This window comes from Dermacentor silvarum, chromosome 8 (assembly GCF_013339745.2).
Source record: "Dermacentor silvarum isolate Dsil-2018 chromosome 8, BIME_Dsil_1.4, whole genome shotgun sequence".
NCBI lineage: Eukaryota > Metazoa > Arthropoda > Arachnida > Ixodida > Ixodidae > Dermacentor > Dermacentor silvarum.
The window spans coordinates 83209204-83222183 of record NC_051161.1 but is presented as its reverse complement, the minus strand read 5'-3'; the positions used below and the strand labels follow the sequence as shown (position 1 = coordinate 83222183).

At 44.7% G+C, this 12980-nt stretch overlaps 1 protein-coding gene, 1 long non-coding RNA gene and 1 pseudogene across 2 annotated transcripts in view; 1 reads left to right on the top strand and 2 right to left on the bottom strand.

Moving 5' to 3' along the window:
- Positions 1–3610, bottom strand: part of LOC119462244 (sodium-coupled monocarboxylate transporter 1) — a 60029-nt gene extending 56419 nt beyond the window's left edge. Inside the window, exons 1-2 of the mRNA XM_049673147.1 lie at positions 3415–3610; positions 1872–2886 (exon numbers count right to left, since the gene is read on the bottom strand). Of these exons, the coding sequence (XP_049529104.1) occupies positions 1872–2210 (339 nt within the window). The 5' untranslated portion in view covers positions 2211–2886; positions 3415–3610. The remainder of the gene's footprint in view (positions 1–1871; positions 2887–3414) is intronic.
- LOC125947796 (uncharacterized) overlaps positions 1–12980 on the bottom strand; it is a 290580-nt gene that overhangs the window by 145987 nt on the left and 131613 nt on the right. The window lies entirely within an intron of this gene.
- LOC119461523 (sodium-coupled monocarboxylate transporter 2-like) overlaps positions 1–12980 on the top strand; it is a 243821-nt pseudogene that overhangs the window by 173731 nt on the left and 57110 nt on the right.

Below are 12980 nucleotides of genomic sequence, written 5' to 3'. Positions count from 1 at the left end.
TTGCGGCACTTCAGCAAGCCTATAATGTAGTCTATAGTGTAGTCTATAAAATGAAAGCCAAACCAAGATTATATAAATAACTTCATTTTGCAGACTCAGTCACTGGCGCTCTTACAGCTGCTCCGTTTTGAAGCATGCTTCGGTTTCATGGCAATACGATTCCTTTTGCCGTGAAGCCACACCGCGCTTTTATTAAAAATGCATTGCAGCAAACCTATGTACCACGCGGCAAAAACAGTGGCACATAATATGTACGCCACGCATTGCTTCCACTCCTCAGACTGCATGTATGTATAGGGGTAACGCCCGTGGAAATTCAGCATTTCTGTGTGGGTTCCAAACATTGTCACCATGGTAGTGGTAGACTTATTATAAATATATACTTATTTTCACATTTTTAAGGCCTATCAAAGAGGTCCGGCTTCGCGTCCCAGCCAGTGGTGCAAGGACGGAATACTCAAAGCCAATGACACCTCCCATGAAGGACTAATGATCGAGTATTCTCCGCGACGACCGCGGAGAAAGAAAGACCATTAAAACCCGCACAAAATATCACATGCAACTCTTCTTTTGCAGGTAACAGCTATGAACTCCAGAATTTCGCGGCGAGCATAGAATGACAGCAGCCGATAAACTAAACAATAAATGTAAGGCTAACCCGTGGGGGTGTTTTCGGCTCGTAAATTTCCTTACGTTTGTACATAACGACGCGGGTGTGTGTTACGCAAAAAAAAAAATGTCCGCCACTTTTACTGCGCAAGGAACTTATGAGCTATGATTTACCAGGATGCTCGTGCAGCCTCACCACACCCGAACCCTCGGAAACGAAAATAAAGCAAGAAAAAAGTTTATATATTTGCGCTGGTTCAAACCAACAAAGGACTTTGAAGCGGATGCTACAAAACCATTTTTTTTTTCGTCTTCCGCGGAAAGAATAAATGCATTATAGGCTAACATTTCCAGTTCAGAAGATAGCTTTAACGAGCCAGTTTAAAGATAGCGCTAGAAAATATAAGACTCCACGTGCATCCCCCGAAATTTCTGTATAGCAGACAACTGCCTGCCCAGACCTCCATACCCCCACCCCACCCCAATATAACTTTCTGCCCTCCGTTCAAACTAAAGTACCCACACAAGGATCCTGGGCCTTCACAATCCCTCCTGTGTGTTTCGCTGTGGGGTTGCATGTCTCTGGAGGAATTCTTCCTCACTCAAACATCTGACGGGTTGAACTACAAATTTCAGCATGTAAAAAATAACCCGCACCGCCAATTAGACGAATTAGCCTGCTTGCAGGGACACAAAGGGACAACTATTACAGAGCAGCGCACAGTGACTACTCAAGAGTGGTCTTCATGCGAAGACCACTCTTGAGTAATGCTTAGGTAAACCACATTAGTTTGACTGAATGGCTAGCTTTCATAGGTCGCGTGAATGGGGTATACACTGCGCAATCGAGCTCTTTAGCATAGTGTTTTACTCGAAGCTGCCGATTCTGTGTTTTTCAGCTTTTTTAACTAGACTGTAACTCCTTTCATTGTAGGAAGTAAACGTGGTTGCAATTTAGATATCCGCTTTGAGAGCGAAAGACGACGGTGTATGAGAAAGCAACGTGTCTGACCGGGCTAGTTGGTAATCCATTGTGAGAAACAGCGCACCAGATAATGGATCCCTGAAAGAAGAAATGGACCCAAGCGCTTGTGTCCGATTCTTCTCCCAGTCCTCCGCGCGCTGGTGCACTGTTACTTACCACGGTCGAGATAATAGTTCTAAAATGGTTCGTATAGGTTTGATATGGTTCTTTGGTTCGAGAAATGAGGGCGTTCAAGGAGAAAAAAATATATATATCTAATGAAGAGCGTCGTACAAACCTCATTTATGCTTGTTATGTCCATCTTGTAGTACATGGGAAGGAATACGAAAGCAGCGACAACGATGGACACAGTAGAAGATATGGCGCTGATCCATAAAGTCGAGCCACGGAGGAACACCTCCGATGGTTGTCCAAGGATACCGATAGAGGACAGGTAGCTGGCCATCATGGACAGGGACACGGGCAGCCAGCTGAGCTGCCTGTTTCCTGTCATGAAGTGCTTGCTGGACTTCTTCCGACGGTCTTGCCACGCAACGAAGATGCCGATGCCGGCCGAGAGCGACAGGAACCCCATGAGCACGACGTAGTCCAGCACGGCAAAGTTGGGAACTGCCATTTTCCTTCGCGTGTTCCAGGAGTGGCGTAGTGCACCGCAGATTCGTGCCCGAGCAGTAGTCTTCAGCCAGAATGACTACTTTCGGACTTTCGCTTTTATTCCACGCGACTCGTTTGTACTCTGTTGTCGCAATGCCCTAACACTTTTTTTAGCTCAGTTGTAACGTTCCACCACTGCCGTCCATTTTGTTTATTCACTGCATGTCTTCATATGTCGTTGCCGTGCATTCACCTCTGCCATGTTGTCATCACAATTGCATTTGGCCATGTCCTGTCATCTCTTCCCACTGCAGCTCCTTGCTGTTTATGTCTGCTGTGTTCAAGCCTTTTGGTCGTCTTCTGTCTCTTTTAAATGCGATTATTCGTCTTTGTCTCGAGTTCCACTCGTTAGGCATACGGCATCGTGTTCCAGATTAGCTCCGATGGTCGGTGATTCCTCCTGTAGACGTTTGAGTCAGGCTCTTCCCCTGTCTTCACTCAGTCATGGCCTAGGAGTTTTCACTTGTCCCTTGGTAGTTACAATCGAGTTGATTAACCGTCTTCACTCACTTTAGTCCTCTTGATTTCGCAATAATCTTTATACTTAGTCAACCCGTTCGCCTCTCTCTATGCAGCTCCCTCTGTTGCATGTTCCTGGAAACACGTTTGATTTAGTTCTCTTCCTCCAGATGTTTGTTCTGTGAGATAATTAAACAGAGAGATAGAGAGACATGCTAATTTGTAGCCAGCTAGTCTTTAAAAAAATGAAAAAAAGAGGTTTCACTGTCGTCACGTCTATCAAGGTAGTACCAATTAGTGAATAAAATAGGCAAATGGCGTATGCAACTTGACGTGACGCCATTTGCGACCACTTAGCCAATGCAAGCAAAGTAATGTCGGAAAAGGGAGATCATGTGCACACAATTATTTCTGCCAGAAAGGCGATATTGTAGCAGCAATTTGATTTGGGCGAGGTGGTTCATCTCGAAGGTATGTTGAAGTAGCGCGGTGGGACGAGGACGAAAAAATACACACAACAGGATGCTAGTCCTGTTTTGCATGTTTTTTCGTCCTCGACCCATCGCGCTACTTCAATATACCTGCAAAGTTGTGTTTCTAATATACGTAATATCTCAGAAGCGTTTCTTTTACAGAACTACCATTATGTCAGTACTGATTTCATGACGCTTGATACATGAGCCGAGTAAGTGCATGCATAAGGATACCTTGAGTTTGAGAACGGTTGCTGGTGATTGCCTCGTTTCCGGGCAGTTACACTGAGTAGCTGCTTCTTGGCAAGTTTTGCTGGCGCGTGGGACGTCCCAAATGAACGAAGGTCGCCGGTGGAACTGACGCCCGAGCCGTATGCAAGGCAACTTTGGTCACATTCTGTCGGCACCCGACAAGAAGTGATTCTCAAAAGGACGTAGGCCTAACGATAAATGCGAGGCACCTGCGACGGTGTTCCCTTGTGGCCGTTCGCTATCGCTCAATTGTCTCCCGAGTGAAGGCAATGAGCAAGCTAAGCAGGCGGAAAACGCCGGGTCATTTGCAGGTCGACTAAGGGCACATAAACAGCTGATAGCTGCGGCCCACTCCTCTCCTGTGTGTCAGCTGTGCATTGCACCCGAAGACAAGACGCGAGTACAAGGAATGTGTGACTCGACCGACAGTAGACGCACGAAAGCAAGCTTGCTCTCTATCGTCGTACCTTCTACGCGTAATCTGCATTCGCGTGCGTAACCCTCTAATCCAGGTTCAGGAAGAGGGCCCTAAAAGCAAAAACAGCCTTTCCATGGCTGGGCATAGCAAGCACACTTGGAAGGCGGAAGAAAAGACAGGGGTACCTGACGCAATCAAACATTTTATTGCAATGTGACGCAAGCATACACTAGATGGCGCGCGTTGCGGACTTGTCCATTGGGAAACCTACCTCGTAAAAACACCAGTAAAGGTATAGCAAGGCCATAAAAGCTTTTCCTGGAAGTTAGCGCTTTGTCTCCTGTTTGTTCTTATGTCATCACCCGTTCTGTGCACTTGCAACAGGTTGTAAGTAAGTGTAGTGGTGGAGTCGGCCGATTTGTCCTGTTAGAAAAGTCTGTAACGGTTCCACCCGACGAATGCAAGGCCCCTTTGGTCACATTCTGTCGGCACCCGACAAGAAGTGATTCTCAAAAAGACTTAGGCCTAACGATAAATGCGAGGCACCTGCGACGGTGTTCCTTTGTGGCCGTTCGCTATCTGACCAAATTGCTGAATGACACACATGGTTAGGTTGTGTTGGTAATGCTCAATAGCCTGGCAAGGGAGCAAGAATTCAGGATCGTCAGCCAGCCTCTAGAGTCTGTAAAGGAGTACGTTTATCCAGGTCAATTACTCACAGGGGACCCTGGTCGTGAGAAATAAATTTACAGAAGAATAAAACTGGGTTGGAGTGCATACGGCAGGCATTGCCAAATCCTGACTGGGAGCTTACCACTGTCGTTGAAAAGAAAAGTGTAGAATCATTGCATTCTGCTGGTGCTGACATATGGGGCAGAAACTTGGAGGTTAACAAAGAAGGTCGAGAACAAGTTAAGGACCGCACAAAAAGCGAGGGAACGAAAAATGTTAGGCCTAACGTTAAGAGAAAGGAAGAGAGTGGTGTGGGTCAGAGAGCAAATGAGGATAGCCGATATTCTATAGTTGACATTAAGTGGACGAAATGGAGCTGGGCAGGCCATGTAATGCGTAGGATGGATAACCGTGGACCATTAGGGTTACAGAATGGATACCAAGAGAAGGAAAGCGCAGTTGAGGACGGCAGAAAACTAGGTGGGATGAAGTTAGGAAATTTTCAGGCGCAAGTTGGAATTGACTAGTGCAAGGCAGGGGCAATTGGAGATCACACGGAGAGGCCTTCGTCCTGCAGTGGACATACATATAGGCTGCTGCTGCTGCTGCTGATGATGATGATGATAATGATGAGGACACATGGTTAGAGGTCAACAGCAACGAAATTTCACTGTGACATTATTGGTTATTAATAAATAGTATATACTGCTGAAGTAATTGTGAGAAAGCTGTAGGGTTGGTAATTGTCTATTTTTTTGTCAAATTGTAATTGTCAAATAGCACTTAAGCAAACGACGCTTGCACCTGCTGTTAGCGGATGTGACGCAAATCACGGAGGTCGTGCCGAAGAACCGCACTGGTTCTCAGCCTTCCAAGTACTGCGTCATTTCCGGCGAGCGGTAATAGCCGCATTCTTCTCAGTATCGGTATTAAAGACAGGTACTTGACAACGTTTCGTGCAGCATCCACTCTAACTTCAAACATAAACGTTTTTCAGTGAGGCTGCTGTATATCCACACTTTCTGACACTACGCTTTTTACGCGGTTCTAAATTTTGCTCTTGCCCTTTAACACTCGCGCCAATAATGCTGTCTTTCCACGTGATTAACCTGAACGCCGCTTTTAAATTGTTCAATACGTAGTCCTAAATTTCCGACCTACGCTACATGCGTCAGCTTTCTGATAAATTGACGTCGCAGTTGACGGGACAGCAACACAATCGTAGTAATTAGCGACGTGTAACGCGACATCGTTAAGTGCCCCGTGTCGCAAAAAATCCGGTGTCGGCGGCGACCGTCATTTGGCGAAAAATTATTCCGAATCACAGACACGCAGGCCCTCGGCGTGGCGCAGAGGAGATACTGAACTAATTGAATTTCTCAAAGTAAAATGCGTCAGAAAAATCTTAAAGCACAACTTAAAACACAACGTACAGAAATGATAACGTTGGATTGTAATTTGAATATACGAGAACACATAAATCTGTTACTCGGAAACTGAAACACAAACCCCTTTTCTAGCGTTTCCACCATTCACACAGCGGGGCGCCCGCTCGGTTCCTTGCAACAACACCATCCAGATGGCGCTCGCCTCCGCGCACCACTGCCGCGGAGGCGAAGGTGCAGAAAAAAAAAAGAAAGCCGCAGTTGCCGGGTAGCCTGACAAGCAGCCAGGAATCTTTGAATGCTATCGCGTTCGACTCTTAAAGGCGAAGCTTAAGCGTCCTCCAAATTATTGGCCCGGGCGTTTACCCGTTCTGTCATGACAGGGCGCATCGCGATCCACCAGATATATATGAGTGCGCGCATCATTCAGGGGTTGCTTATGTTGTTCCGTCTCTGAATAAGAGATAAAAAGCTGGTCTGTGGACTGTGCACAAAGTATTATTTAGGCATTCTTTCCCGTTATGGCACTTGTCTGTCACTGGTCAATGGCACTCCTTGATCTTGCACTCCTCTTAAATCCTCGCGAGGCGTGTGCAATTCATGCTAGTTTAGTGTATCTGCGCGAGTTCGGTCCCTATTACGTACACACGCGGTGGATACATTTGTGCACGTGACTTGCTCTTGCCAGTTCTGTCAAGTAGAGTCAAAGAAGAAGCACGCACATTGAACTGCGGAAAAATTGAACTCCCTGAGTATTCATTGTGGCTCTGTTTGGGGGGACTTCAACGTGCTCAACACATATATTTGTGACAAATATTTGGCGGGATTCGATGTTCCGTGAATAATGGCGAAATAATCGTTTTTGCTTTCGTGTAATGTATGCAGCCAATACATAATTAGTGCGTATGCTTAAGACAGTCGTCCAATAATTTAGTGACACAACTTAGAAATTACTGATTGTCCAATAAAAAAAGGTTTAATCACTGATTAATTATAAGCACTTATTCAAACATACGGAAAAATTCCTTCTTCTACCTTCAATTTATTTCAATTTAATATTTGAATAAAATTGGGATAAAATTATGTGGCTTTCGAACTTTATAAACAATGTAATTGAGGACTGGAAATAAGGAAAGAGTGGAGAAGGAAAAGCAGGGAGGTTAACCAGTTCAGCACAACCGTTTTGCTACCCTACACATGGGAGCGGGATGAGGGGGAATGAAAGATGGGGAGGCGAGAGAGAGAGCGCACAGCACACACATCGTCAGTCACAGTCCGTCACTCTTGCGTTGTACGTGACATCACTGTCACAGCCGCTTGTCCAAGCCCGTTTCTTTTAAAAACCTGAGTAGTCCCTTCGTCGCCTTCAGCTGCGATGTCTTCTGTCGACGACATGTGAGAATCACTTCAACTGACATTGGTCTGTTGTCAAGGTGCGCTAGAACGGACGCCAGGGACTGTCTCTGAACATTATATTCAGGACAGTCGCATAGAATGTGTTCTAGCGTCTCCTCGCAAAGACAGGCATTGCAAAGAGCGTTGTCGGCCATTTCAATCGGAAATAAATAAGATTTACTGAATGCCACCCCTATCCATAAGCGATAAAGCATAGTGGCCTCTCTTCGGTGGAGTCCACTTGGCATACAGATATGCATCAAATAGGGCAGGTGGTATTGACGATTGCTCCGGTTGGTCTGGCCGCTGGGTGTGCACCATAGAGAGTGCATGATCTCCTGTGCAAGCACTCGAAGTCTGCTGGCTGCATCGGACCGTGAGAGTGGTATGGCCTCTTGTGTGTTGTCAAGAGCTAGAAAGGTATGGGTATTGCCTTACGCAACGCACAAAACGCCCTCACCTGTGAATTCAGGTTTCCGTGCGCTCATTGGCTGAAAGTCGATGCCGTAGATGTGACGTGTCACAACGACTTGAGATGGCTCGTGCAAGGAACCCGTAGATTCATCGTGCCGGTATTAGCTTTGCCCAGTGCAATCGAAGAAAATCCCATTCAGGAATGTGTCACATGCGCCTCCGTAATTTCTACAATGGCTGGACACAGCGACACGCCGTGGTAGCTCAATGGCTTGGCGTTGCGCCATACTGAGTTGGAGGTCGGGGGTTCGATTCCGGCCACGTCAGCCGAATTTCGAAAGCGGAGAAACGCAAAATCCCTCGTGTACTTAGACGTAGGTGCATGTTAAAGAACCCCAGGTGGTCAAAATTATTCCGGAGTACCTTACTACGGCATGCCTCGTCATCAGATTGTTGTTTCGGCTCGTAAAACTGCAGAATTTAATTCCGTTTTTTTTTTTTGTCGCAGCGTCCCCATCGTAGCTCGTAAAGAAAAAAAAAATAAAATAAGGGGTGCATTCGTAACAAATACTGTCACTCCCTTCCCTTGAAGGGGCTAGAAAATTTGGTTTTCTTACTGATAACTCTTCTTATTATGGACAGATTGATTTAATACTTAGGCTGCTGAGCGTGTTTCCGTAAGCTTTATTTATATTTATTTATTTATTTATTTATTACCCACCGCGCGTCATCGGTATTACTGTAAGGGCCCGAGTACAAAACATATACACGAAATTTTCAAATATTAAAGAAAAACTGGCAAAACAACTCACAAACAACGCCCGACTTTGCGGAAATAATGAACCAGAAGGAACATTGGGGGTAAAAAAGGAGGAGGAGGGGGGGGGGGGACAAGATAACATGGCAGTGCAGTAACAAAATCCACCAGATAAAATGTAAGGACCCGAAAAAAAAAATGTTACAAACACGTAAATCTGAATGTTCGAAGAGCGATTCACGCGACAAAAATATCATACAGCAACGAGAGAGAGAAAAAAAATCCACAATCAGAAAGTAGCCCGATGGACAACGAGGAAAGTTTTATCCGAAATAAAAACAAGAACTAGACTAGCCCTGAAAATATTTGACTCGCCGTGGTGGCGTATAGTCGCCTTGGCATATCGCTGCTATAGGCCCGTGGGCGCGGGATGAAATCGCGCCCGCATTTTGATGAGGGCGAAATGCAAAAGCGCCCGTGTGCCGTGCATTTGGTGCGCGTTAAAAAACCGCAGGTGGTCAAAATTAATCCGGAGTCCCCCACTGCGGCATTCCCCACCATCGTGTTGTGGTTTTGGCACGTAATGTCCCAGAATTTAATTATTTGTTTGACAATATGCCACCGTGCAATCGAACTATTTCTTCACTAAGCTTGGGTTATAGGTGCCAAACAGGTTCTCTTTTTCTTTAATATCTAAACGTTCTTTCCACCTACAATGAGTAGATTTTAATCGGAGAGATGATAGGAGCTGTAGCGGCCGGTACATACTATAAACAAAATGGCACCCTCTTCGGTGCTTCAGTTTATCCATAAATCAGCACCAAGGTGAAACAATTTAAGCGCAGCCAGCAGTAAGATGTTAAAGGCAGTAAGGAGAGTAAGCATTTGTGTTTTTACAATTTTCAACCGGGGCGCGCCACCTCCACAATAAATGCTGTGTTGTTATTGGTAGTAGAGTGTTCCGCGTGCACCTGCGAATGTTTATTCTAGCCAATACTGCACGAAACAGCGCACGACTTACTCTGCATGCTATTGCGCAGGTCCTGTTGGTACACCAGAAAGAACATGCGCCTGAAGAACTATGATTAGCTGACGTGCTCTGATTCGCTGAGGATTGGCAGCTGATCTATAAAACAGCGCTGAGCTGAGCAACTTAAACAAAGCCTGTGTTAAATCTTGAAAGGCATGGCAGTACAATAATAATAATAATAATAATAATAATAATAATAATAATAATAATAATAATAATAATAATAATAATAATAATAATAATAATAATAATAATAATAATAATAATAATAATCAATCAATCAATCAATCAATCAATCAATCATGTTTATTTAACGTGCCCAGGAACAACCCTAAGGTCTGAGTGCTGGCGCACGCATACATTACAAACCAAAAACAAGACACTCAGGGAAAAATCATTAAAAAATAAATGAATAAAAATAAAAAATTGTGAAAAGAAGAGACTACGGACAACAAAGCGCAAAGTAAATACAAAAGAAAAAGGAGGAGAAGGACACTTGAACAATACATGATATTATAATACAAGGCAAAGCTCGGACAAGAACGATGACAAGGAGTTATGAAAGATATCAAGTTCACGAAAGTAAGCGTTATAAAGATTCTGTATTCTGTGGACAGTTGAGTGTTCGTGATGACAGGCAGGCACAAGGAAAGGTCTATGTTCTCTGGTGATCTTGCGTGGGATGCGGAACATGACACAGCTGAGAAGTTCGGGACACGTGAGGTTACCGTGAAGGAGTTTAAAGAGAAACAGAAGGTCAGCGCGATTACGTCGGTCGCGAAGCGAAGGCAATGACAATCCAACAGTGGTAGTACAGGGTGCAATGTCCAGGTTTGCAAAGCGGTGATTATATATGCTTAGAAACTTTTTCTGGACACGATCTATAATGTCACTGTTGGATCTAGAAGAGCCATTCCAGACGACCGACGCATATTCGAGTTGAGGAAGGCAGATGGTTGTGTATAATTTGCGGAACGGTGTAGGAGACTTGAATTCCCTCGATAGTCTGCATACAGAACCAAGAGAGCGCATACCCCGCATTGCAACACGTTTAGTGTGAGCCGAAAAGTGTAAGGTTGCATCAAAAAGTACACCAAGATCATTGATCTCGCAGACCTTACACAACGGCACAGAATCTATAGAATAAGAAAAAGAAATACTTGCTGTTTTGCGTGTGAAAGTCATGACTTTGGTCTTAGCAGCATTCAAGGTAAGGTTATTATCCTTGCACCATTTAGAAAAGGAAAACAGGTCAGACTGCAGGGCGTGACAGTCATCAACAGTGTGAATTTTCTTAAAAATCTTGATGTCATCGGCATATAGAAGGAAAGAAGAGTTCCGAATAACAGAAAGAACGTCATTAATAAAAATTAAAAAAAGGAGTGGTCCTAATACTGACCCTTGAGGGACGCCGCTAGTTGCCAAGTAAGAAGAAGATGTTTGGCCATTGACGTTAATATAACACGATCTATCAAGAAGATAACTGCGCAAGAGATTCACAACTGACGAGTCAACATCAAGGTGCGTAAGCTTGATCAGAAGCAGCGAGTGGCTGACTACATCAAAAGCCTTGCTGAGATCACAGTAAATGGTGTCAACTTGCCCCCTTTGAAGTACCGGCGTGGAGATCTGTGTCATGAAACTTGCGAGATTTGTGATAGTGGAGCGGCCGGTGAGAAATCCATGCTGATTCGGAATGAGCGAGTTCTTCACAGTAAAAGACAATATGTTGTGAAGAGCAAGCTCAAAAATCTTGGACGTAGCACAGAGAAGAGAAATTGGGCGATAATTCGACACATCTGATTTACATCCAGACTTAAATACAGGAATACAGGAAAAACACGAGCAGTTTTCCACATGTGAGGGAAAGTGGAAGTAGTCAAAGAGTTATTAAATATAGATGTCAATACAGGAGCAAATATACTGCCGTAAGCTTTTAGAATTTCGGAAGGGATGCCGTCAGGGCCGCAGGATAGGGAAGGCTTCAAGCGCCTAAGGCATTCGTGGACAAGCTCTTCATCAAACAGCACCGCACTAGATGTAGGAACCGTCGTGTGCTGCTGACTGACATCAACGTTGAAACCTGCATCTTTATATAAGGAAGAGAAATGGGCTGCAAAACAATCCGCGACTGCTTGCACTTCTGCCCCTCTAGAGTCAAGTAAGCGAAAACCCTCTCCATGTTTATTGGAGCGCTTACGGATATACTGCCAAAATTCTGCCGGCCGGTCGGAGGCGCTTTTTTCCAAGAATGCCATATATGAATCTTGATCCCGCTTATAGAGACGTTTACAGAGAGCCCGAAAAAAGCGGAATTCTTCTCTGTACTCATTAGGCAACGTAATTCTGGGTTTTCGGTGTGCGCGATCTTTATGCTTTAGGGCAATTATGAGTTCAGACGAAAACCAGTGGGGATATCTAGAGCGTCTAGGCCTGTACTGGGGAATGTATTTGCGCATACTGCTCAAAACAAGCTCTGTAAACTGATCTACTTGGTCATTAACATTGCTTTTGTTGGTAACCAGTGACCAGTCGGTGGTGGACAAGGAATTATATAACTCAACATAATCACCACGCTTGAAAGCAAAGCGTGGGGATTCATTTACGCCACTGGAGGAGCTCTGCCTCAGTGCTGACACAGAGGCAGTTATCTTTAGTGGCGGATGAAACTTATCGGTACGCACAAGGAAAATTTCGGAACGAGAGACATCTAAAACCTGAGCATTCGAGATGCAAAGATCTAAGACGTTGCCACAGGAATTGGCGACTAAGTTATGCTGTTGAAGGGAACAGAAAGACAGAAAGTCCAACAACAGGCTGCATTTCTTCTCTGTGTAATGATTGTAATGAGAATATCTAAGTGTGTTCCAATCAATACCTGGGGTATTAAAATCACCAAGAAGAATTACTTTGTGCTTACTATGGGAGGATATTACACTTTCAATGGAAGAGATGACCTCATCATACAAAACAGGGGAAATATTCGGCTGTACATAGAACGATCCAATCAACAATTTTTCACATCGGGCTAAGCTAACTTCTAGCCATATCGACTCCCGTACACTTTCTATATCGATGCGCCGTACACATCTCAGTGAATTGTCAACTGCAATCAGCACGCCACCACCTTTTTGTTGAGATCCCCTGAAGTCCCGGTCACTGCGGAAGACGTTGTAGTGCGGTGGAAAGAAGTCTGAAGACGAAATGTCACCACACAGCCAAGTTTCAGAAATAACAAAAATAGGAAAAGAAGATGAGATTACATTGCAAAAAAATTCGCGTGCTTTGGTGCGAAGTCCGCGAGCGTTTTGGTAAAAAATTTCCAAATTACACGCCACTTTGATCATTGGGGGTTGTTATTTCAGTAGCATGAATCATGTCATCGTGTAGCACACCACGGAAAGGCTTGAACAAGCAACCCATTGGCCACATTGACGGGTCGTTCAAGCGCTTAAGGGCTTCTTCATCAACGGTTAC